General features: G+C 42.3%; 1 protein-coding gene across 4 annotated transcripts in view; it reads right to left on the reverse strand.

Annotated features, from left to right (window-relative positions):
• Positions 1-27,047, reverse strand: part of PCSK5 (proprotein convertase subtilisin/kexin type 5) — a 463,938-nt gene that overhangs the window by 260,581 nt on the left and 176,310 nt on the right. For all 4 annotated transcript variants that reach the window (XM_035029028.1, XM_035029027.1, XM_035029029.1 and 1 more), the window contains exons 8-9: positions 12,791-13,003; positions 1,598-1,698 (exon numbers count right to left, since the gene is read on the reverse strand). In XM_035029028.1, the coding sequence (XP_034884919.1) occupies positions 1,598-1,698; positions 12,791-13,003 (314 nt within the window). The remainder of the gene's footprint in view (positions 1-1,597; positions 1,699-12,790; positions 13,004-27,047) is intronic.

A 27,047-nucleotide genomic window follows, 5' to 3' on the forward strand; every position in this document is an offset into this window, starting at 1 on the left:
TTGAAATCTATTGCCCAACATGATGGTACTAGGGGTCTCTGGGAGGGAGGGTGGAGGCTTCATGAGTGGGGTTAGTAGCCTTACAAGAGACCCCAGAGAGCTCCCTTGCCTTGCCCCTTCCTGCTGCCATGGGACCCACCTAAGAAGTGGGCCTTCACCACACACCAAAGCTACCAGTATCTTGATTTTAGACCTCCAGCAAAAGGAGAAATAAGCTTTTTGTGTTGTTATAAGCTATCCCATTTATGGTATTTTGTTATAGTGGTCGGAACAAACTAAGGCAGCCCACATGCAGAGCTGTGTTCTTCTGTCTGTCTTACTCCAAGGCTTTCCATGGCTTATAATTTACTCTTTCCATTTTACATTAAGGCCCGACTTCCTTAATAAAGGCCCCCTGCCTTAAAAAGGGGCAGCTGTAAATGTATTGAGAACGAGCCAGAACCTTTCTTATTGAAGTACCCGCGTCTCGTCATGATTCTTGTATTCTTTTCCTGTCACCTACTATTGCTGTACGTCAGGGTACGACTAAATCCAAGGATCTTTCCCTTCCTCCCTCGGGCAGGGGTGCAAGGCTATTTTTGCAAAAACACTTACGTTATTACTCCAGTTGCTTTTATGGTCCTCTTGTAGGAGGGTGTCAGAGTGCAGACTCACAGTCCCTTTTCTAAAATCTTTGGACCTGATGCACTTGGAATTCAAAATTTTTTCAGATATGGCATCCAGAGCACGTATTACACAAAACTTCAGTTGGGGGCGAGGGGTCTGAGCCAGCACCTCATAAACTAATACATTCATATTTCTGCAGTAAAATGTATGAATTTTCACAACAAAGACTGTAAAAGGCCTCAAACCAGTTCAGGGCAAGCTTTGCCATCAGCGGACTTTGTGTGTCAAATTTGCAAAAGAACTTCCAGTTTTCTGGGCGTTTCAGATTTTGAAACGGAGGGTAAGAGAGTGTAGATCCGTATGAGGTTTTGAAAGAATTAAGATCAGTGATTTCAGAGTTAAGACAGCAAAATCTGCTGGTGTTTACAGAAAAAAGAGGTGAGACCTACTGCACATCATCTAAGGGGCCTTTCAAAGGGATCTTTGAGACACAGAATTTGACCACGTTGAACAGGATTAAAGGTAGATGGGTCGTACCTGTCCCTGAGCATCTGTCATATGACCTTGACACATTCTGTCCCCCAGAGGGAGCGCTATTGTCATGGAATCTGAGCTGCCTCACTGTTCCGCAGGGAAAGGGCCCCGACTGCTCTGAGCCTCACAGGAACATTCCCAGACTAGAATAAAAACCTCAACAAGGCAACAGTGTTGGAGCCAATTGGCATGCTTGCGCTATGACTCCATAATAAAGTAATTACACAGTTTGATTTTTTAAGGATATAAAAACCAAAAAAAAAAAAGTGTGGTTTTTTTTCCTTAATATAGGGAAAACAATTCTTTTCAAAACCCTAATCTTTGGTGTTTTATAAAGGTGGGACTTAGAAGGTTCTATCTTGGGTCCTTGCGCTTAGGGATTCTATCGGAGGGGACGGGTAAGTTGTCCTTGAGGTGAGGGGCTGTCGGCAGCGGAGACATAGGGAGATAGGCTTACTTGGCTTCCAGGGCCAACGCAATGATGCCTGCGGCCATGGGGGCCGAGGCCGAGGTCCCAGTGTGGTTGTCCGTGCAACGCTGCCTCAGATCCGTAGTAATCTAGAAGACAGAAATGAAAAATTTAGGCTTCTGGGGTCAATGGGAGTCACATGCAAGTAGAAAGAAAATTCACTCCTAAAAGTAGAATGGAGGGGGCGTTGAAACCGTGGTTTTAAATACCTTGTTCCTGCACTCCTGTAACTCTATCACATCTAGAGAATCGCCTGTGTAAGTCAACTTTGAAAAGAGAAACATTTGGAAATTGGACTGCACTTCTGTTAAAACTGGGGTCAGGACTAGGGTGAGTCTTCGGCTTGGAACATAGGGGTTATGCCTGTGTGCCTTTCAGTTCTACCCCCCCCCAAACCCCAGCTTGCTTCACCCCAGACCCAGCTCTAGTTAAAACTAAAGTTCTTTCATGACCCTAACATTTTTAATGATCAGATACACTGAACCGACCACCAGGCACTGAGGTAGGCATTGGAAGCTTGAAAGCACACGGTCTGGCCCTGCCCTTCCAGAACGGATACCTTGGGAGAGGCGTAGGTTTTAAGCCAAGGCATGCTCTGCCATAGATGGAACATCGGTTTTTAGCATCCACAGAAATGGTGCATGGAAGAACCAAGACCTCCTCAAAGATTTAAGGTGAATACCAAAAACAAGGTTGAACCCAGGGTGCTTGAGGGGACGTTACAGCAGTAAGGGCCTGCCGGTATAGTACAGAAGGAGATTCGCCATTTCTCCAGTTTTTGAAAGCAGAATGTGAGAACTAGATCAGTTTTTCCTCTTGGTTTGAATCCAGTTTACTTCAGCTATGGCTGAATAACATTCCCATCAGCAAGAGCGTGCTTTTTAACCTTTCTTTCGCGATCATTTCACCCAGGGAGAAAAAGTTGAACTAAGATTCTCCTTAACAAGACAAATGAGGTAAGATTTTGCAAACCAGTGAAATAGCTAAGGTTTAAAAAACCTGCCCTCCCCAACAAGCGTCTACTTTTGCCTCCTTGGGGCTGATATCGCTCCTGCTGGGAATGCACAAGTCTCAGGAGATGAGCGGGTGCTCTCCTTGAAGTTACTGGAAGACAGTGGTTAAGCTTTGTTTGGCATCAAGACAAATAGGAAAACTGAGGTGGAAGGTCATCAGAAAGGTGTGGGGGGATAAAGGCAGCTGAAAGCAAAGTCCTGTTGTTCTAAGGTGTATCCTTCCAGAAGAGTGTGGAGATTGGTTGATTTGGAAAGAAATCTGATCTTCACAGGAAGAAAGTGCCGCATAACTCCTCAGAAATGAGCCCTCCCCTAAAAGTTTCCTCGGGGTCCCCTGAGGATGTCTGAATGGACTCTTTAATTATCTGCTATGGATCTACATTGACACGCTGGCTGATCTAGTTTCACACAGGGCCATCAGGTCTGTCTTTTGTTCCTTTTGACACTTTGAATGTCACCAGACTATCCATACCAGATAGGCACTGATACCCAAGGAGTGGCAGAATGCACAAAAATATATAGAACCGTAAGACATGGTGGTGGGAGAGAGGAGGCAAGCCTTACCCTCTTTTCTTGGAATAACTGAATGGTGGCCAAGAGCCCCGACATTGTGTTTGGCAAGCAGGGGAGGTTATTTCTTGATTAACAGATCTGATTAACCAGCCATCTTCTGAACCTCCATGTCGGATGCTTGCAAGATGTTTGGGTAAACAGAGCCCTACCCACTTCTACATAAGAAACTTTCTGGATTTTTAATTGTTGACTTTAAAAAGGTATTTCTTTGGTTTTCTTGGTGAGGTAAAAAGCACGTAACACAAATTTACCCTTTTAGCCAACTTTTAACTGTCCAGTACGGTACTGTTAACTATATGCACGCTGCTGTACAACGGATCTCTCTAGAACATTTTTATCTTGTGTGAATAAAACTCCATCCATTAAACAACCCCTCATTCTCCCCTCCTCCCAACCTTTGGTAACCACCATTCTACTTTCTGTTTCTATGAGTTTAACTACTGTAGGTACCCCATATAAACATAATTGTATGGTATTTGTCTGTGTGTGTGTGTGTGTGTGTGAGATTGGCTTTTTCACTTAAAATAATGTCCTCAAGTCTCATTCTGTTAAAGCACATGGCAAGATTTCCTTCTTTTTCAGGCTGCATAATATTTCATTATATGTATTTACCACATTCCCTTTCTTCATCCATTCATCAGGGGACACTTGTGTGCCTTCCGTCTCTCGGCTCTTGCGAATAATGCTACAAAGAACATGGGGATGTAAAGATCTCTTCGCAATCCTGTTTTCAATTCTTGTGAATATGTAACCAGAAGTGAGCCTGCTGGATCACTGCAAAGGTACTTCTACTTCATTTGAAATTGCGGTTCAATTCGCAGCCTTGTTTTCCAAAGGCCTGGTCTGTAAGTCAAGGCATGAACACCCCAGAAGCAAGCTGTTTCCGAGTCTCCAGATCCTCTGTTCTTAAGAGATGGCTCTGCCTGCATTCTTCTCATTGTACCTCACCCTCATGGTCACATTCCTTGGCCAAGTTTTCTTTTTTTCAATGACTTGTGCCTGGATTCAAGATTTTTCACGATGTCTTCGCACTTGGCTCCTTTTGCTTGTTCTTCAGATGTACCAGACACTTTCGGTACACAGAAACCCCTCCAGAATAAACACCCCAAGTGTGTGTAACGTCCTGGAGTCGAATAAATAACCACCTCCAACATGAGCCAACCTCAAACGTGAACGATAAAAACTTTATGAGGCCAAGTCCATAACAGGAAGATGCCTCGTCCACACAGAGTCACAGGTAGAGACGTACATGCTGCATGCTTAAATAAAAAGCTGCTCCGTACTTTTCTATACAAACACCAACCACATGTTAAACGCTCTTAATATGGCCACACTTGTGGAATTCCAGATCAGCACTGTGTTCTCATTTATTTATTTATTTTCCAAGCACTTTATCTAAATGAAATGTGAGTAGTGTTGGGGGGGGGTTGGGAAGAGTGCAAAGGTGGTGGGGCAGGAAGGCCAAGGAGAGTGGGAGAGGGAAAAGGGACAGACAGAAAAGAAATAAAAGCAGCCTCCCTCCCTCTCACCCTGTTTTCAGGGGAAATTCCAGCTGGGTCATTTCAAGAGGAAGTTACTGTCACTGATGGAAATATTTAGGTGTAAATGACTGGAAAGATCTAAGGCAGGGTTTTCATCATTAAGAGAAGCCACAGTATCAGGGAATTTGTAGGTCTCTCTTTAGAATGAAAAGGCAAAGACCACCAAGGAGCACACAGTCTTGAAGAAAAATGATGTCCCGAAAACTGGAACCACATGGGGGAACCCCATTAATCACAACACACGCACGCAGGCTCTGACAGCGTAATTTAAAAGCAAAGTTGTGTGGAACAGTCGGCCCACGTCATGGAGTCCAGAGGCTCTACGTGTGAGAACAGAACAACAAAGCCCTGTAGGTTTCGATTCCGTTTTAAACCAAGTCTCAAAATTTGGTTTCCATCCCAGGGGCGCATCCAGTGCACTCCAAATTCCCTACCGAAATCAGAAACAGAATTCTCCTCCACAGAACTCAGATTGCTCAAGAAAATATCCTCTCTGTCCATTGGAGTGAGGGAAACAGGAGAGGACACCGGGCCTCGAGCCAGATCAAAGCTGTCCTGATCAGCAAATGAGATGTTCGGCCTGTCTCAGGATGAGGAGCAGATGGTTTTGGGGATGCCACCAAGTTAGGGATGTCATCTGTGTTTGGTGAGAAGGCGTGGGCGTTGTTCAGGTCTAGTCACACTCCCTCAGAGCAGAACCCTGGCTTTTTCTCATCCTAAGCTCTTATTTCCTATTATTTCACATTTCATTAGTTGGGCTGATTGGATCTTTTATGCCAGCCTGTTGAGGAAATTCTCCAGGGAACCTCAGCTCAGACTGACTTTGGCCATGAGTAACAAGTCTTAATAGCAACCCTGAAGTTAAGACTTTCTATCTCCCTGATATCTTGTGATCTGTTTTATTTTGAAGGTGCCATATTGTCTCCTATCTGTTAAAAGAGCAACTGAGCAGATATTTTTAAAACATGAAATGATTCTACTGTCTGTTAGGTTGAATTTGTTTCTGGTGTGGAGTTTGATTTGGATTAGAAATGTGCCAGAAAAGCGGTTTCAATACACAGCGATGGGAGATAAAGGCAGAAAATAAATCTTCAGTGTGTCAATGAATAAAACAGAAGAAGCTGATTTATTAAGCACAGCAAAATAAAATGGAATGGAGGACCAATTAATGCTTTCTGGGGTCAACTCGAAGTCTGGTCTAAAATTCAATCATGACCGAGGAGTCCCCACAAAATTCCAGTGCTGTGTTCTACGGGGATCTGTAAATGTGAAGTGCAAATGTAAGGTTTTGCTTACAAATATGAGGCTGCTATCACTGGAGGAGGATGCCATCTTATATCATTTTTGCCCTTCCATCACGTTCAGCTCCAAGCTGGGTATGGAGCAGAAGCACAGCATTTATTGGCTAAATTGGATTACTGATATCAAGCTCTCTCAGAGTATACTTTAAACTCCCCCAATTGGGCGCCTGGGTGGCTCAGTCGGTTAAGCGACTGCCTTCGGCTCAGGTCATGATCCTGGAGTCCCGGGATCGAGTCCCGCATCGGGCTCCCTGCTCGGCGGGGAGTCTGCTTCTCCCTCTGATCCTCCTCCCTCTCATGCTCTCTGTCTCTCATTCTCTCTCTCTCAAATAAATAAAATCTTAAAAAAAACAAGTAAAAATAAAAAATTAAAAAAATTAAAAATAAAAAAATTAAAAAAATAAAAAATAAAATAAAAAAATTAAGAAAAAATAAAAAATAAAATAAATTAAAAAATAATAAAAATAAATAAATAAATAAATAAATAAATAAAAATTAAAAAAAATAAACTCCCCCAATTATTAGGAAAGACTTCAAGGTTTTTTTTTTTTTTTTTTTGGTCAAATCTCCAAATAGAACTCACATAAACTCATAACCACCTACAAAAATTACGTGCGTATATGCGTACATATAATCCAGGGGCGAAAGTAGAGCTATCCCTCACCACTGTTAGTGGCAGCACAAACTGGACGGCTTAGAAAGCTACCACCACTTGCAACAAGTGGGAAAACATGCAACAGGTGTTTACATGTGTGCACGCTCACGTGTGTGTAAAAAACTACATTTAAATCCGCAGGAACTTTGCATGCAAGATACACTATTAACTCAGGAAATAGGAGGCTCAGAGGGACCAACTTGCCTAAGGATGCGTAGCTACTAAAGAGCTGGGTAAGTGGCAGAGCATTAAATCCTGACGTGGCCCCAAAAGAAAAAGCTGAGTTACAGGGGGTAGCCGTCCGTGAGAGCCAAGGTGGCCGTTCCAGACCACCACTGGCCATGGCGGTGGAATTGGCCTTGAGATCCAGCTCCGGTCAGCAATTGGGCATTGACATTCTCCTTCAGCCCACAGTGGAAATCAGAACTTTTCAGGGACAGTGTTTTCCTCTTTTTTTTTTTTTTTGAAGATTTTATTTATTTGAGAGAGAGAGAGTGAATGAGAGAAAGCAAGCACAAGCAGGAGAGGGGGAGTGGCAGAGGGAGAGGGAGAAGCAGACTCCCCACTGAGCAGGGAGCCCCGACGTGGGGCTCGATCCCAGGACCCCGAGATCATGACCTGAGCCGAAGGCAGATGCTTAACTGACTGAGCCACCCAGGCACCCCTGTCCTTTCCTCTTTTTAACATTCTCAAGAGACTACATGTCCAACTTCCAAACACACTACCCACATCTGGGTTTCCTAGTCTTCTGCTTGAAAAATAATGACTTTTCCCAAATCTAAAGAAGAAACAGAGAGATGACAGAAATCAACCCAGGTATGAATGGTGGCTATGCCTGAATAATGATTTGGGTGGCAGGGGAGGGCTGGACTGGGGAGCAGGATGTTTCTGCAAAACAAGAAAATGTGTAGCTGCTTAGGAACATGGAAAGCACTAAGAGAATTCCTCCACATGGAATTGGTCGCTCAGTCCAAGCCTGAGATACCCCAGGCGGCAAGTTTGTTTTGAACACAAATAAGTAACATGACGTCAGGAGAGGGCTGAGCAGAGCATATATTCTCAACGTTTGGCTCGCAAGACCCCTCCCAGGAGGAATACGATCACCACCATATTCCAATCTTTAAGACAAATTGCTAGAGGAAAGAGGGCAAAGGTTGAACTAGTCCCCAAAGAAAGAGATAATTTAATGATGGGAGGAGCTGGGGAGAGAGGGAAGCTTTATTCCCCAAACAGAACTGGGGAGAAATTTCAGGAGGCAGTGAAGGGTTACAAAGGGGATCTTTAATGCTCTTCGACACACAGAAAGGTTGTAGGTACAGCTTTATCATGTAGTAAGATTCCTGTGGGCCATTTTGTATGTCAAATATTTTACTGTCAAATACGCTTTGCCTTTCACCAACCTATCAGAAGAAGGAGTTTCTCTTAAAGAAATAGAACATCTCCCTGTCTTCCTGTAGCTATATAAACAACTCCTGAAGCTCCCATCCTTCCCAATGTCTGGTCGTGATTTATGCACGAATATTTACTCAGCGCAGGCTCTGGGAAGGAACAAGGCAAAGTCTTCAGCCTCACGTAGTTTCCAATCTAGTTTTTGAGAAACAGTTTCCAATCTGTTTTTTCCAAAACAGACAGCAAGAAAACGTGCAATGTGCTAAGTCGCTCTGAGGACAGGAGGAAGAAAACTGAACAATAAAGGGAGTGGGGGAGGGGCGCCTGGGTGGCTCAGTCGGTTAAGCGTCTGCCTTCGGCTCAGGTCATGATCCCAGGGTCCTGGGATCGAGTCCCACATCGGGCTCTGCTCCTCAGAGAGCCTGCTTCTCCCTCTCCACTCCCCCTGCTTGTGCTGTCAAATAAATAAATAAAATCTTAAAAAAAAAAAAATAGAGTGGGGGAGGTGAGATTTTAAGGGAGGTGAGAAAGAAAATCCTCCTTGAGGAGATGCTCGAGAAGAGGCATAAATTAAGTGCTATCTGGGGGAACGGTGCCTTAACAGACGACACTTGTCACAAGACAGAGAGCCGTAGCTTGAACGTCACACAAAAGGCATAACCTGGAGGAGCTCAGTGTTGATACCGTGCCACAGGACCCAGCAACCCAGACTGGCAAAGAGCTTCAGGTTTCTGCAACAGGACTGATGGTCTTAGGGGATTAGGAGAAGGTCTTATGGCCTGAAAATTAAAATAAATCTGCCAGGTAGTGAAAAACAATATACATTTGCATGTGTATACGTATATGTGTATATATGTATTTTATCGCTGCAAAAAAGAACCCCAAAAGGGTAAGAGCAGCACCATTCTCTCAGACGCCTCCAGAATGGGTGTCCTTTGAAAGTACCCAGAACACGACCGCATACTGGTTACAAGACGGGCTTGGGCGTCGTCCATCCTGACTTTGGCGGAAATCCAGGCTCTATCGCTTACTGCCTGTATTTCCTCCAAGCACTCTAGTTTCCTCGTCTGTAAAATGAGGACAGTGCCTGGTCGTCCTGGGTAGAGTTTTGAGGCTATTATGAGATGATGCATTTAATGTGCACAGCCCAATGCCTGGCACCATGTTAAGATAACCGTGAATGTAGGAGATATTGGACATGGAATACGATGTATGCATTATTATCAATAAAAACATATTATTTGATCATATGGCTTTATAGTAGCCAGTCATTTCAACTGATTTCTATTTAGCTTGCAGGGGAGCTTCTTATTGTAATAATCTTGATATTTTGGATGCTTCACTTGTTGTAAAGAGATATAAGGCCATTACTGATCTGAATCTGTTAAAGCATGAATGAAATACCAACGTCCACGACTGTACTAATAGCAGGGGCAGGAAACCCAAGAGACAGAGATCTGGCTGTTTTGAAACCCAGGGCAAGGTTTTCCTGCTTGCCTACCATGACAAGACATTCTGTTGAGGATGAGTAAAATTTATTCCACAGAAGTGCTTTTCCAGAAGCAGAGGGATCTTTCCTCTCTTCTGAATCCTCAGCATGCGCCTGGCTCAAATCACAAAGGTGCCCTACACAAATAAGACACGACAACTGTGCTCTCCTGAAGAAGCTGCCAATGGCACAAGGAAATGGATGACCCGGGGAGGAGAGCCCCAGAACAAAGGGAGATTGACACAGTCATTCCTGCAACACTCCATCACAATGCCACCGCCAGGAAGTGGCCATCTCCGAGGCACCACGGGCAGCTGGTTCAGAGCCTGGTGAAGAAAAGGTCCCAGGCACGATGCAGGATTATTTGTCATTCTGACATCTAGAAGGAAAAGGGGTCAGCTGGACCATAAAAGGCTGACGTCGTTGCCAACTCTACTCATGTTCAAACCATTAACATGTTCACAATCCAAGAGCCTTTCTTTATGGGGTAGGTGGTACAGATGGCAGTATTTTGTAGATGGGAAAGATGGAGGTACAACAAGAGCCCCTATTAACAATAGTTGGGGGGCGCCTGGGTGGCTCAGATGGTTAAGCGTCTGCCTTCAGCTCAGGTCATGATCCCAGGGTCCTGGGATCGAGCCCCGCATCGGGCTCCTGGCTCAGCGAGGAGCCTGCTTCTCCCTCTCCCTCTGCCTCTCTCCCTGCTCATGCTTTCTCTCGCTCTCTCTGTATCTCTGTGTCTCAAATGAATAAATAACATCTTAAAAAAAAACAAAAAACAAAAAACCCCCCAAAAAAACAATAGTTGGAAAAGCGGTCAGCTTTGCCTCGCAGGATGCAGAATGCTACACCGTCTTAGGAACAGTGGTACCAGCTGGTACCGGTCACTCCTGAGCAGCTCGTTGCACCAGCGTGGTGAGAGTCCCTTACGTTCAGCATCTCATCTTCACCAAAAATCTATGAGGCTGGCGAGGGTTTTACCTGCATTTTACAGATGGCGTAACCAAGACTCTGTGAGGTTCACTGAGCCACTGAGTGATCTGTCTGAAGCTAGAGAGTCTAGCTTGAAAGAGCTACTAAGTTTCCTCTCCAATTTATAGTGATCTGGAGATCCACGCAAAATAAAGAGATTCGAAGGACCGGATGGAGAAAAATTACTAATAAATTGCTGCGATGAAAATGGGAGAAAGAGATCAAACAGAAGGTAGAAACAAGTTGAAGTTAACTATATAAAGTGAGTCAGGAAAGGTTTTGGTATCAGAAGTAGCAAGTAGGGAGAAAGTGAAGTCTGACTGACTGGATTCACCCAGTTGACTGGATCATTCTGTCCGTCCCTGGGAGAATCCTAAATGACCACCTGTCGGGGGGTGGGGGTGGGGGTGGGGGTGGGGGTGGGGGGCAGTTACAGCAGCTCTATTATGGCATCACAGCATGATGAGGGTCCAGGAAGGTCAAGTCTAGGGAGTAAATCTCACATACGGATTTTGAGGTCCCTCTGTCCACACTGCGTTCTCCCATCCAGGACCCAGAAAACCCTTCCTTCTCCTTTGAGATTCTGCCCGCTGGATTATACCTTTCTCTTAAGAAAGGCGTTTATGGAACTTCACAATACCCTCCCCATGGCAACCATCCCACAGGCAAAAACAGGAGTCGATGCGCATATTCACTTTGAAGCAATGGCAAGTTTGCCTTCAGACCTGAGAGGTATAGAAAGAGAACTCTTATTCCAGAGAGTTCCATCAGGATTTTTATGGTGCAGAACTGACGGATGCCACTCAGTTTTAGAGGACCGTGACCCTGAGTACTGAGAGACAAGCAAATGTGAGAGCTTAAGGGGTACTCCTAGATTATAACATTTTCATAATGAAGGTAAAATATCACGGAACATCACTTTCCCATTAAGGAAGCCAGGAAATGGTGAAACTTGTCATCTCTGTATTTTCTCCTTTTATATTTTACTTTGAATTGCAGGGTTATGTTTACTGATGAATGATAGAGGTACTTAAAGGTGGATTCACACATCTATTTTTTTAATCCAGTTATTGTGAAGGAATTAGGGAAGGATAGGGTAGATGGGTAGGCAATTTAATTTATCAACCTGAAAAATGTAACTAAAGAAGTTAGTAAAAAGTAGCTGAGAAGTCACACATGACGATTATATAATAACCAGGAACCGAGAAGAACCAGATGGATGTGGATAAAGCACTACATGAGGGGAGTAGTATCCTATCACTTGTATTTCCACCACTGTGTAAAAGTCAGATGTGACCCAAATTTGCATAAATCTCTAAGACCTGGGAGCAGGCTCTTAGCCACAGGCTAAAAAGTATCAAGGAAAGCCGCTTAGCTTCACTTTAGAAAGACAAATCCTGAGACAGTTTATAAAACTATGACCAAGAAGAAAGCGCAAAGGTGTTTGAAATTTCACATCAGAGGCACACTGCTGGGCACCCCTAAAGCCAGAACCTTCCTTGAGGGGTCAAGTAGTGTGCAAAGCACTTTTTATTTACTTCGTCATCATTTCGGTAGTAACTCCATAAGCTATGTGACCCAAATGCTCACATTTTACGGATAAGGATGTTGAGACAGAAAAATTAAGTGATGGGTCTAAAGTTACGCAGCTGATAATAGATAGCTCAACAGTCAACAAAACCCATGCAAGCCGGGCCTGCAACCCGAACTCTGACTCAGTTTGCTGTGTGCAGAGAGAGCAGGGCGTGTGGGTAAGCAGGTCACACAGGACTTCTCTGCTTTTCATTCAGGCAAGCTGGTGCCTCAGCAGCAGGAAAGCACCTTTTGACAAGGTTAGCTCACACTGAGTTAGCCGTAAGCACTTTGAAACCAAAGCACGGAAGGTTAAGTTTTGAAGACGGTCTGGGGACAGGGTGACAAGGGAACTGGACTGAGAGTCAGAGCTTGTCTCTCTTCTGCCACGAACTCAACAAGGTGAACGTGGACCATTCATCTGTCTTCAACCAAACTGAAGCTTACTCATGTCTAAGACCACATCCAGTGCTGGAATGTAATGACCCGGATAAGCAAGTTTGATGAATTAATAATAGAATGACAACATTTACAAATACTTGGGATTGAGCAAGCAGCTAACTTCCATATATTACTCGTCTACTTCCGTATATTCTTTGTGCATGTTTATGGGTCTTGCTTTGTCTCTCATAGGGAAAGATAAATGAATAGATCGTGACACTCAAGTGTTACATACTATTTTCTTATCGTACGACTCTCCGCTGCTGTAGGTGGTGGCCAGTGTGGACGAACACTCTTCCAGGTACCAAGGCTTCTTCCCACTCTCAGCTGTGCTGCTGATGGAGATGGTGTAAATGCTGTTGGTGTATCCATCACAGGAACAGTGGTCTTTGCTCCTTCCACCGTTTCCCGAGGCCCAGACAAAAACAGAGCCGAGGCCTCTCCGCCCCTGTTCACAAACAGAAAAAGTTAAATGATAGAAGACACAGATCACAGACTCTAGATGCAGAGATCAATAGCAACAGGGCACATCAAATATTTACAGGAGGGGTGTGATGCTATTTTAGTAAGATGCTAGATGTAAGCTGTTTTCTGAGGTAAGAAGAGTTTCTTTTATTTATTTTTAATTTTTTTTTAGTGAGAGAGCATGAGCGGGTGGACGGGGTGGTGAGGCAGAAGGAGAGGGGGAGAGAGAGAGTCTTAAGTAGACTCCGTGCTGAGCGCAGAGCCCAACCCTGGGCTCGACCTCACGACCCTGAGATCATGACCTGAGCTGAAATCAAGAGTCGGACGCTTAACTGACTCGGCCACCCAGGTGCCCCAAGAGGAGTCGTTTTTAGAAACTAAAATAATCTGGATGTGATGTACAGCCTGGTGACTAGAGTTAATAATCCTGCACTGTTTATTTGAAAGTCGCTAAGAGAGTAGATCTTAAAAGTTCTCATCACTAGAAAAAAAAAATGTAACTATGCATGGTGATGGATGTTACCTAGACCCACTGTGGTACTCATTTCCCAATATATACAAATACCAAAGCATTATTTTGTACACTTGAAATGAATATAATGTTACATGTCAATTATATCCCAATAAAAAAACCTAAAATAACCCTTTTCACATGTCATAGTCATAGAAGTCACAAGACACCAATGACGACAAGAGGAGGGCTAACATTCATTAGGTACCCACCATTGACCAGGCGCAATTATAATTGTTTTATGTGAATCAGACTGAACTCTTCCAATAACGCTGTGGGAATGGTACAATTTTTGTCCCCATTATACAGATGAAGAATTGAGCTACAGAAATTAAGAAATGTTCCCATGGTCATATAGCTAGGGAGTGGAAGGACAAAATTTGAACCCACACAGCCAGACCCCAGAGTTGAAATAGCATTAGCTGTGATTACTGCAGACCTTTACTAGTGCTATAACTCTCACACGAAGTGGTGCTCTTCTGCTCCCTCAGTTGACATATGAGGTATGGAGAGGTTATGTGATTTATTCTTAAGTCACCTCATTGGTGAGGAGCAGAATTAGGGACAATGTGCCTTCCAGAGCTGTGTCCCCTCTATGTATGGCATGGACACTAATTATGAAGGATGTTAATGGATGCTACCAGAAATAAAAGAATTTTGGGGCACCTGGGTGGCTCAGATGGTTAAGCGTCTGCCTTCGGCTCAGGTCATAATCCCAGGGTCCTGGGACTGAGTCCCACATCGGGCTCCCTGCTAGGCGGGGAGCCTGCTTCTCCCTCTGCCTCTGCCTCTCTCTCTCTCTCTCTGACTCTCATGAATAAATAAATAAAAAAACATTAAAAAAAATAAAAGAATTTCAAGATTAAGTATGTTTGGGAAACTCTAAGCAAAATGAAACAGATTCCCCTACTGTAGAACACAATAAGGGACTGTTCATTGCAAAACTCTATGGGAGGCACAATCGGATGTTTTTTTCCCAAACATATTTGATGGCAGATACCTTCTTCGACCCGATCCGTGAAATTTTTCTTACAAGGCTAGGAGATGGGGTTACATTCTTTATGCCGAAACATTCGCAGAGTTTCCTGAGGTCATAAAATAATTAAGAAGAACAAGCAAAGTAGAACATAGATGTAGTGAAGCATAATGACTATTTGGTTCCGTAAGATAAGATCTTCAGAAGAAAAGAGAGAAGTTAGCCAAAGTGAAGTGTATTTCTCTGAATAGCTAGAGCTGAATACCTCAGAAATTTTACCTTTTTTTTTTTTTTAAGATTTTATTTATTTATTTGACAGAGAGAGAGATAAGGAGGGGGAGAGGGACAGGGAGAAGCAGGCTTCCCGCCGAGCAGGGAGCCCGATGCAGGGCTCAATCCCAGGACCCTGGGATCATGACCTGAGCCGAAGGCAGACGCTTAACGCCTGAGCCACCCAGGCGCCCCAGAAATTTTACCTTTTTAAAACTAGAAGTCACACTTAAGGACACATAGGCCAAATCTGTCATTTGGTAATTAGGGAGTGAGAACCAAAATCACTAGCTGGTGATGGCCGAACCTCTTTCTTGCTTCCAGGCCCTAGATTTTATGGTCTCAGGTGGAAGGAAAGTATTTGGGATGCTTGTTTTGGAATTTCTGGTAAAAGAGCCAAGGAAAGAGAGAGGACAAAGAATTTGAAATATCCTTGATAAACTGTCTCTGACCTTGAAAGTTCAAGGAACAGAATATTTATGACATGATTTGACCTGAACATAGATTTCTTTTTGTCTTTCAATGTGGAAAAATGCAATATGATTGCACAGGAATGGGAAAAATTCGTGAAGAGAGAGAGAGAGAAAGTTCTGGATGCTATTGCCACGAGACAGCTGGGTCTGGTTTACCATCCTTCAGTTTGTCATCAAAATATTCAGGAAATGTACAGGAGGATGCAAAAGTCACTAAGCCATCCTAAACGAAGGATTTTATTCAATGCTTTGTAAATCTCTAGAAGGAATTACTCTTCACTATGGTGTGGATGGCCAGATTAAGAAACTCTGGTGACTGACTCATATCCTCACCTCAGAGACAGAACATCATAGCCAAAGAAGGAAGGGTCCAATTCCTCATCAATATGTACCTTCTCTATCACACACCGAGGGGCTGTGTTGCTGGCAAAAAGCATGGTCACATTGGAGCTCTATCTGGCAGGTCAACAGAACATATGACATAATGCAAAAACCCTCCTGGTTTAAACATCACTGGAACAGACAATAGATTAAGAACCACAAAACCATGAAAAAGCCCGTCTGGCATAATCACATATATATACCTATACAAAATCATGACTGGGTGCCTATGTATAAAATTCACTGAAAAGATCTTTAAAAACGTACTTGGTTTTAAAAGAATATTTAATAAGAAAATATTTCAAAGGTACTTTTATGTTCACAATGTAATTACAAATGGAGGATACAAAATGATACAATATGGTCTCAGTTCAGAAAAACAAAATGTTTGTGTGCCTGTGTGCATGTGCGCGCGCGTGCGTGAGTAAAGAACTTAACGTGTATAAAGTTATATGCATAAAGCTATCATAAAATGACAATGTAACAGAACTTAATTCTGTTTGGTAAGATTAGGAAAGATTTTTTTTTTCTTTTTCATACCATCCTTCCATGACCATATATGATTTTTATAAACAGAAACAAACACATTTATTCTCCTCTTAAGAGGGGAAACACAGGGCCAATTCTTAAGAGATAATTTTTACTTTATGATCAAGAGGGCTTTTAAACACAGAAGGCTCATTGTGCACTAAAAACAGTAGAGACTAACATTTATAGAAACTTACTAGGCACCAAGCACTGTACAAACATTACTCTGCACAATTCAAGTCTATCTCATCATTTCACAGAGGGGTAAACTGGGGCTCAGAAATGCACATGAACACCAGAACCAGAGCTTAAAATCCAACTGGAGCTAAAGCCTGTGCCCCTAACCCTCAACAATAGTCTTCTTTTGGGCAAAAAAGGCGGCTGGTGGTTGCTGTACTGTTTTTAGCCAAAGCTCCAGTGTCTTCATTGAAGTTTGGCTTTAGAACCTAAGAGCAGACCAGCCTCCAAGTTCTTTCCAGACTTGGTGGCACAATTAAAATGATAAAGAAAGGGTGCATGCATGGTCCTGAGCATTCTCAGGGAGAAGGACGTAGGTTCAGATGCAAAATTCTGCCTAGAAATCCCAACCTGACCAGGGCTCCCTCAAAAGTAGGACCACAAGTCATTCTATCATGGCAGCATCCAGAGGGGACACTGTGAAGGAACTAGGACATTATTATGGAGTCCTTTGTAGATCCGCTGGGTTGACAGAATGAATGGTTGAAAGAACAGTGGGTTGCCATTGCCCTGGAAATGTCCCTTTCAGAAAGAAGTGACATCTGTCTATCAAAAATAATTTGAGGGAATTATTTTACAGCTGGGTATGGTGAAGGGAAACATCAAAGGACAGTATGAGATCAATAACCATCCCAACACCCGTAGGACAGAAAGAAGCTGGGGAGTGGGGGGGGGGGTGTCACTGGAACTGGAAACAGAGGGGCTAGTACGAGTTGAGATATGACTAGGGGACATACCAACCCATGTTGGCCCTGCTGGGAGGGGGCCAGGGACATATATACTGAGACCCTAGTCTCTTTCTCCTTCTCTCACATCTCTCTCCCAGAAGCCAGAGGACCTGGGAGCCCATAGGGATCAGTATCCCTGAGCATGGAGCTTGAGAAAGAAGGGGAGCGAGGATCTGGAGAATCTCATGGGAGACAACTGGCATTGTCCTTAAGGTGTGTTATGAAGTGAGTTGGGTCCTCCCCCTTCAAATTCATTCAGTGACACCTTAACCCCCAATGTGACAGTATTAAATACAGTGAAGACATTGCAAAAAGGTGGCTTGTCTCTTCAGCTGAGGAGAGAGGTTATTACCAGAACCCAACTCTGCTGGCACCCTGATCACGGACTTCCAGACTTCCAGCCTACCGACTTCAAGAAAATACATTTCTGTTATTAAGCCACTCAGTCTGTGGTACTCCATTATGGTGGCCCGAGCTGAATCATACAAGGGGAGAGGGGGAGATGGGGAGATAAAGGGCGACCTGCCCTCCCCGCCCCATGGAGGCGACAGAATATATAGATGCTGCTGGCACACTATCCACCAGGCATTCTGACCCTTATGCATGTTTATGATTAAAATCCCAGAAACAGGCTAATTTGTGGGCTGAAAACACCATAAAGATCTATGCTAAAGATCTATGGGGTTAATCTGAAACAATTAGCAATTCAAAGATTTATTTACTACAGATGCACAGCAGATTCCCATTAGTGTGTAATATTCAGAAAATCAAAACATATGTGGTAAAAGAGAATCTGGACATTTCTCCAAAAGTCAGAGTAATTTCAAAATTAAATCTTAATGTGGGATATAGGGAGAAAGGAAGGTGGGCAGAGTAGGATAAAGAGTAGAGAATCTTGAGACACATATTTTCCCAAAGTGTAGGAAATGACATTTTCAAGTTTGGTAAAGTATTGTGATTGCAACTGGTTATTTAAATATGGCTTTGGATGAGAAAAGAAAAAAAAAATCCTCCAATTTAAATGAGTACTAAGTTAAAAGTAAACTCAAGGCAAAATATTTTGTGAAATCCATATAAGATCCATTCGATCAAACTCTATTCTTTTTCATTGTGTATTTAATTGTGCATGTGTTTCTTCTCATGTATGCCGTACAAACATCGATTTATAATGTCCCATTGTTTTATTACTAAAGGCTAGAAAGGAACTGGATTTTCTTGTGTTTCCAGAGGTCAGAAAAGGCTACTTTATGCTGCACTACCAATTAAATCCTACGCCCCGAGCCAGGTTTTGAAAGCTAGAGAGTTTGATGGAACTTCTTTAAAATGGTGTGATAATTTTTCAGCCAATGCAGTTAGATTTTATTTGGTATTTTAATATTACTTTCTTTCCCATATCACTTAGAAAATATTCTTAAAGGGGCACAAGTGACCAGAGATTCCTGAAATACCAAAAAAAAAAAAAAAATGTGGCTGGACACTGTGCTGGCGCTTTCACAAATATTAGTTAATTTAGAGCAATACCAGCAAATTAGATATGTATTTTACAAATTAGAAAACCAAGTAACACTAAGTAATAGGTGAGCCATCATATCACCAGAACGTGGTGGAGATGAAGGATGGAGGTCCCAAGGAATCTGATCAGAAGGCGCGTATCTGTATGTGTCAACATGAAGAGACAGGGTGATACAACACATGATGAGGAACTTTCCTTTATGTGCGATGTCTTCCAAGCAGAGCCTGCGTACCCAATTACCAAAGCCCTTCACCATTCCGCTCACCATCCTTTTTTTGATATTCGTTCTCTCAGTGAGAAAAGAGCATCACCCTCCAAGGACGCTCTTCCACACTCGGATCACAGATAAAGAGGCTTCAGGCCAGATGAGGCAGGGGAAAGACAAGGACACCCACAATATGTGGGAGCTGAGCTCTGAAGAAAGAACTGCTCATCTTTTTTTTTTTTTTTTTTTAACAGAATCAATCATCTTTTTAACAAAATCAATCTGGTTCCTTAACGGAGCAGGTTCATTGACAGAAATAGGTCTGGTCTAGAAACATAATATAAAGGCAAGATGACAACAACATACTTCTGAAAGGCATTTGCAGTTCTCACACAAAATGTTCCAGAATTCTAAAGCATATATTGCTTTTTAAAGCAATAGTTAATAACCCTTTGAATCATCATCATCTGTAGTAGAGATGACTCACGTGAAAACAAAGGCTTCTTAAAGGTGACCTCAAAAGTAATCCAAGAAGAAATACAATCCATAATTGAGGACAGGTCAGGAGCAGATGGTCACACAACTTCCAATGCCTGGGAGACAACTCTGGTGGAACTTGGTGGGACAAAGTCTTCCTTGGGAATGCACCAAGAAAATGCAGTTATGATATAGATTCAGAAAGACATCTTTGGGAAAGACTAAAGCCTGTGACTTGTTTTTTCAATCAGTTCTTTGGGGCAAGATGGGGATTGGGGTAGGAGAATGAATTACAGTTGACCCTTGACCAACTCAGGTTTGAACTGCACGAATCCACTCATATGTGATTTTTTTTTTAAATAAATACAGTATAGCAATGTGAATGTTCCTTCTCTTCCTTATGATTTTCTTAACATGTTCTTTTCTCTAGCCTACTTTAGAAAACAGTATATAATACATATAACATACAAAATGTATGTTAATTGTGTGTTATCAATAAGTCATTAAGTTTTGGGGGAATCAAAAGTTATACATGGATTTTGGACTGTGCAAGGGGTCAGGGTCCCTCATCTCCACATTGGTCAAGGGTCAGCTCTAGGTGAGACTCATCTGGACCCAGGGAAGACAGCCACTCCCCACCAGAACACAAGGGAATCCAAGATGACAGACAATGAGATATTCTTAAAGGGTAAAAGGAGATACGTCCTCTGAGGATTAGGAATCTGGAGGCTAAACGATGCTCTGTCAGAAACAATCCTATGCCAGGGTGCTAACTTTGCTAGCCTCTACTTCGGTGTCTTCCCTCACCCAGAAAATAGGCACGTGCAACCCTTATTTGTATGATCTACTTACTCCACGAGTCAGAGTGCTGATGTAAAGAGTATACAGGTTTCACTGGATTCTACTTCTGCTCTCAGAATATTTCATTATTGTGCTCTCAGCATTATTAAGTGAAACAGAAGAATTACTTTCAGGAAAAACCGAACTGTCATCAATTATGGTTTATTTGGTAATTTGAGTGCAGCCAACAGCTCACTAATTCCACTTGTTTCTAAGCAAAAGTTCTAGAATTGAAAATGCTTAGCAATGCTTCCCAAAGAGGATTTCTTTTTTTTTTTTTAAAGATTTTATTTATTTATTTGAGAGAGAATGAGATAGAGAGCATGAGAGGGGGTAGGGTCAGAGGGAGAAGCAGACTCCCTGCCGAGCAGGGAGCCCGATGTAGGACTCGATCCCGGGACTCCGGGACCATGACCTGAGCCGAAGGCAGTCGCCCAACCAACTGAGCCACCCAGGCGCCCACCCAAAGAGGATTTCAACAGATAGCCAACACCTGCTGATGTTCAACCTTCCTTGGGCCCAGCACCTCCCCTCACTGCTGTTCTGAATCTTTTCATGCCCACTTTAGCGTGTCTACCACCCAAGCTGCCGTGTAGCCCTAAATCCAATCTGGAGGAAGGACTGTCGAAACATCCATAGACTGACTTACAAAACATATGCCGTGGACAGGTCTTCACCATTTCATTCTATGCTACTTACCCTGTCCAAGCATGGTTGATGATTGAAAAAGACTGGAAATACACAGGCAGTTATTTTTTTAAAGTACTAAAAGTGAGATAAAGAAGGCTTTAGTGAATGGTAAGCTGTTTCTCCCCATTTTCGTCTTCCTAGCTTTTCTTGTGTGATAGGACTTCAACCTCTCTTTCTCTTCGTCTCAACCTCACCCACCTTTCCCCCCCCATCCCCAATCAGGTTTTCTCTCTTCTGATTTATTATGTACACGATGGGTGGCTAAGCCATGTATACTAAACATTTTTTAATGTTTTGTAGGCTTAATACAGTGAAAATATTAGATATAGTTATTAGCAATCATATTAATTTAATGAAAAGCCCTTTTAAACGCTTCCCAAGAATACCGAATGCAGCCAACTTCCCTTTATAAAGGAATAGAGAACCCAGTTTGTGATTGTAGAATCGACTATTGGCAATAATAGTTGCAAGCATTTCTGGTGAAATGATACATTTGGGGTCTTTTTACAACCTTGTTCACGATCTAGTACTGGAACAAGCAGCTTGATGCCCTCAATTCAGGGAACTTAAAGCTGACTTTAGCTCAGTTTTCTAAAAGGACATTTGGAATAAATGGCCAAAACGAGCATAAAAATTAATCAATTCTGTAAATTCAGAACTCCCCCAGACTCAGGTTCCTGATAAAAAGCTACATTTATGTTTATCATGTGAATAGAAAAAAAATAAAAATAAATGAGCTGCTTGTCTACCCTATCCTCCAGAATATAAATTCAGTAGAACATCCACTCGCTAAAGGCTTGGTAGAACCAATTCTGTCCCGGAGCTGCCTTTTCCTCAGAAGGGTTGACAGTGAGGGTTTGTACACATACTACAGCTGCTGACACTTTATCACCAAAGTGCACAATGGTGTGATCCTTGGCTCCCAACAACAGTATTACAATAGTGTAGATATCTTTCACTTTATTTGTAAAGTATAACTGGAAAAAGAAAATCAGTCTTTCATGGAGAAAAGGTAGTAGATCTAGGAGGAACTAAAAACCAGGTGTGTTTACTAGTGGAAATAAATGCATTTTCAAGCAAAGAATTTTATTCCTATGATCCTTTAGATATTCTGTACATTTAGGAACTTTATATAATGAAAATTTGGAGCTGAATAATGTGCTGTGGATATTACTTAAAACTGGATATATGAGAGGTTCATATGTTGAAATTTTAAATTCCTACATCAGAAAACTAAGGAAATGAAGTTGGCAGAGCCAGAACCAGATGGGTCCACTCCCACCTTGACTGAAATGCTGTTCCCCGCGGACTAGGAATGCAATGGGGTGTTCCTAAAAGTGCACAATAACATGGGTTAGGGAGACCTGCTGAACTATAGCGGAGCAGACAAAACAAAAAACAAAACAAAAAAACCACTTTCTCCTCCTGCCCTATCTCATTTGCCAAATCAACAATTCCCGAATAATTGTCTGCTATTATTAGTGTTTTCTCTACGGCCAATTCATAACGGTCAATCCTCCATTTTTTCTTCGGCCTTGTCTTCCTCATCTGACTCACTGAACCTCAGTGAACTCAGGTTATTATTTACTTCTGGTCACTCCCACAACCTCCAAGATTTGAGCCCTACTCAAGCTATTTTCCCACGGCCTGGTGGCCTGGAACGCTGGCTGGGAGGAGGAACATGAGAATTATGTTTCTCAATTCCTCATTCCAGGCAGCTATAACAACACCTGTGGTGAATCTTATATGCTCTCTAAACTAATCACAATCAATAATTTTTAAAAAATTTTTATTTATTTATTTTAGAGAGAGACAGGGAGAGAGCGAGCGAGCATGAGTGGTGGGGAGGGGCAGAGGGAGAGGGAGAAGGAGAAGCAGATTCCCCACTGACCGGGACTCAATCCCAGGACCCCCAGATCATGACCTGAACCGAAGGCAGCCACCTAACCAACTGAGCCACCCAGGTGTCCCAACACAATCAATAATTTTTTTTTTTTTAAGATTTTATTTATTTATTTATTTGAGACAGAGAGAATGAGAGAGACAGAGAGCACATGAGAGGGGGGAGGGTCAGAGGGAGAAGCAGGCTCCCTGCCGAGCAGGGAGCCCGATGCGGGACTCGATCCCGGGACTCCAGGATCATGACCTGAGCCGAAGGCAGTCGCTTAACCAACTGAGCCACCCAGGCGCCCCCAATCAATAATTAACAGCACCAATGCACCCATTCTGGGTACACCCACCATTCCAGCATTCCCATTTTGGGAAGCAAAAGACAACATATATGACAGAAGTTTCTATAACTTGGATCATCCCAGAGCAAAGGCAAAATCATGCTCAGGATTGTTTCAGGAGAGGCAAATTTATGAAATTGAGAAGGACATTGCCAATATTAATATTAGTTACCTATTATGAAACTGCCCAGGAAGATACCATGCCTTTAAATTTCTACTAAAGGAGTAAAATTTTAAATATTCCTTTCATACAGAATAAAAAATATTTACTATCAACAGGGGTATGAAAGGAATTTATTGCCAATGTTCGAAAAGGCGTTTGGAAAGGAGGACAGAGGGAAACTCTAGCAGTAATGAAAGGTTTATACTCTTCTCTACATCAGGTTATAGAATGCCTCACCATGGTGGACTGGTCAACATGGAGAGGGCAAGAAAGCTGTTTCCCCCAAAGCCCACCAGGGGGTTTGAATGTCACAGGCCTCTACTCCATGAGGTAACAACCTTGGTCTTTTGTGGAGCAGCCCATAACATTTCTGAAATAGAGAAAATCAGCCCCTCACGGTTTCCTCCCATAAACACATTCCTGACTTCAATGAAAGCAAATCACACTTCTGAAAAGATTATGCTTGGTAGTAAGCTTATGTTATTTACAAGACGTCCTTAAAAATGCATCAAACATGGCCTCTCCTCTGAGGAGAAGACCAGCAATATGTCTGAGCACTGCATATGTGTGATCTCTCCCTGAGGGCTCCACAAAGTCAGCATTATCATAGTCTTTTCTTAGGGAGGAAGCTCTGATAACTTAGTAACTTGACCTTGTTCAAAACACTGGAGGGAAACCAAGAAGATTTCAACCTGGCTCTCTGTGACTTTAACGTCAGTTCTTTCTACATTGTCACAGCTTGCATCGGGGGAGGAGAGAAAGAGACAATACAGTGAAGTTGAGAATATGCCAAGTCAGTTTGCCCCAACAATTTTTCCCAGGACTTCAGGGAAGAGAGAGGTCCCTGTGGTAGCGTCCACTTCCATGACCATAATGACAGCTACCGTTGACAGAGAGCTGAACGGACACAGACAAGCCCATATGACGCACCTGACAGGAATGGATTCACACAACATGGTGGTGAAGAAGACAGACCGAGTCAGGGCCACACTCATGCTTCTTAATGGTCAGGTCCCCTACTTTGCTTAGACTTAGCTTCCAAATCTATAAACTGGTGAGGTCCTATGAAGATCATCCTTATACCTAACCCAAGTAGCTCTCAGAATTAACAATCATCATAATGTTTACAATCCTGAATATTAAAGTTTGATTGTCCTCCTCTTAAAGAGGAGAACTGTAAGCTCAGGGCAAGTGAGTAAAATCTGCTATAAAAGTCATACATACTTTAAAATCATTTTTTTATGGGCGCCTGGGTGGCTCAGTTGGTTAAGCAACTGCCTTCGGCTCAGGTCATGATCCTGGAGTCCCGGGATTGAGTCCTGCGTCAGGGTCCCTGCTCAGCGGGGAGTCTGCTTTTCCCTCTCCCCCCCACCCCCATGCTCTCTTTCTCTTCATTCTCTCTCTCAAATAAATAAATTAAAAAAAAATTTTTTTTAATCATTTTTTACTATCAACTCAGTTCAATTTATCCTCGTTTATTTCACAGTGGCCTTTTTTTTTTTTTTATCCTGGTAACTGCCAAGTTTTGTTAAAGAAAATTTCCACTACCTTTCTTAAATTTATGCTCTGAATCAGAGAAACACAGGATTGGTATGGACCTTAACTTGACCTAATCCAATCCCTGTATGATTTTTGTATTTTCCCTATAAGTTGGGACATCCAGACTGTACTAGGATGATGCCCATAAGGGCTTCACATCCTCCCTTATATGTCACTATATATAGAACAAAACAAATGAAAAGAGAAAAAAAAAAACGATTGTTACTGATATCTGGTTAATCCTTAAGTAGAACAGACAGAATTAGAATGGTATTTGCTAAAGCTAATATAAACTACTCATAGAGTTAAAAGCGAATCTCTATAACTGAAAACAAGGTGACAGTAAATATTCGACATCTGTACCTATACAAGGCCAGGAAAAATTTGTGCTCCTTGCCATAGAAATGCATCACCATTCACAATAACATAGGAATCTAAATCTGATACTTGGATAACAGATAACTTTGTGAAGAGTACAGAACGTGAAACCACATACATACTTATGTATTTACTTTATGTATTTATTTATTTATGTATGTATAAAGACAAACAATTCTTCGCTTCCAAAATGGAAAATGTTAGATTGGGTGCATTGGGCAAATCACTTCTTAGCTTTCTTATAGCCCTAAAGACACAGAGTTTCCACGAGGATAGAGTTAAATACCAATGAAGGATTTTTATTTATTTATTTTTAATTTAATTTTTTTTTTAAGATTTTATTTATTTATTTGACAGAGAGAGAGAGCACAAGTAGGCAGAGTGGTAGACAGAGGGAGAAGGAGAAGCAGGCTCCCTGCTCAGCAGGGAGCCCGATGCGGGGCTCGATCCTAGGACCCTGGGATCATGACCTGAGCCGAAGGCAGACACTTAATGACTGAGCCACCCAGGCGCCCCCAATGGAGGATTTTTAAAACAGACCCCAGTTAAAGTCAATTTTGATTAAGCGGAGCCAGCATTAAATAAACTCTCTTGTCTATCTTTGCCTATCCATAGACTATTCCAAAGTTTTCAAACATTCGCCAACTAATTTAACAGCAATCTGTCATTTATTAAAATGCAACTGGTACCAAGCCTGTTACAGCTAGATGTGTATCAGATAAAAATATATTCTTCCCAAGCGGAATTGGTTAATTTTATTATGATTATTATTACTGCGTTTATTATACAAGCTCATTATACCTCTCTCTCCCCTTCTGGTGAACATATGCCTTTAATTTAAGGGTGGAGAAATATGTGTATGTGCATGTATGTGCATGGAAGGGACAGTGTGTGATTGTAAAGCAACTCTGTGTTTTCATCAAATATTCCAAATATCCAATCAGGTGTAAAATCTGGTAAAGTGAAAAGGAAACTGATGATGGGAAGGGGATATATTAATCGGAGACTTCATAAAAGACTCAACAGCCAGGCATGTACCAAAAGATGTTGATCAAATGTCCTGGTTTCCATCTGGAGGCCTTGAGAAGAACAGAGTGTGGATGGGATGAAGGGAGATTAGGGACCAATGATTTGGATTTCACCTAATTTTGTTTCCCCATCCTTGACATTGGTTCTGTTATGAATGCACTGGAAGGCTTTCGTTGTAATCCCAAAGCCTAAAAATCTCAAAAAAATGATCTGGCATTGAAAGTATACTTGTAGATAGCATGGTTAAGTAAACTCTAGACTCTATGCTTCTACAATATGTGCAATGAGCCACAGGATTTCTCCAGCTCAGAGTAAGATAAATGCCAAATCAGTGCTTGGTACGTAGTGGGGACTTGAGAACTACTTCTTGAGTAAAACAATAAGGGAAGTACTTGTAATCTGAATATAGGGTTTTCTGATTATGAAAAAAAGGAAAAGATTTAGTTCCAATTTTTTGCTTGTTTTCTAAAGGATGTTATAAAATACCCTTGCCAGGAAACTGTGAAAAGCTGCCAATATGTGAGATGCCTGCTGACGAATGTAAAAATGCACCACGTATTAACAAAGTTTAATAACCCAAATGGGGCAAAAAAAGATGATTGCAAGGCAACTAGACTGAATGCAAAAAGTTTTTGTAATCGTGTGCCATGTAGTCTGTCCTTCTCATCGCTTACAAGATTCTAGCCACGGAAGGGACTTGGGGAATTTGCTTGCACTTTATTTAGAACATTTACTCATCATTACATGGTGAGCTTCCCAAAGACAACAGCTGAGTGTTATTCATCTTTCACTACCACCTAGCAAAGTACCTAGAATATTGATAATCACCCAATGTGAATGTCTCCTGAATGCAATCAG

This window comes from Mirounga leonina, unplaced genomic scaffold (genome assembly GCF_011800145.1).
Source record: "Mirounga leonina isolate KUSES-001 unplaced genomic scaffold, KU_Mleo_1.0 Mir_224, whole genome shotgun sequence".
NCBI lineage: Eukaryota > Metazoa > Chordata > Mammalia > Carnivora > Phocidae > Mirounga > Mirounga leonina.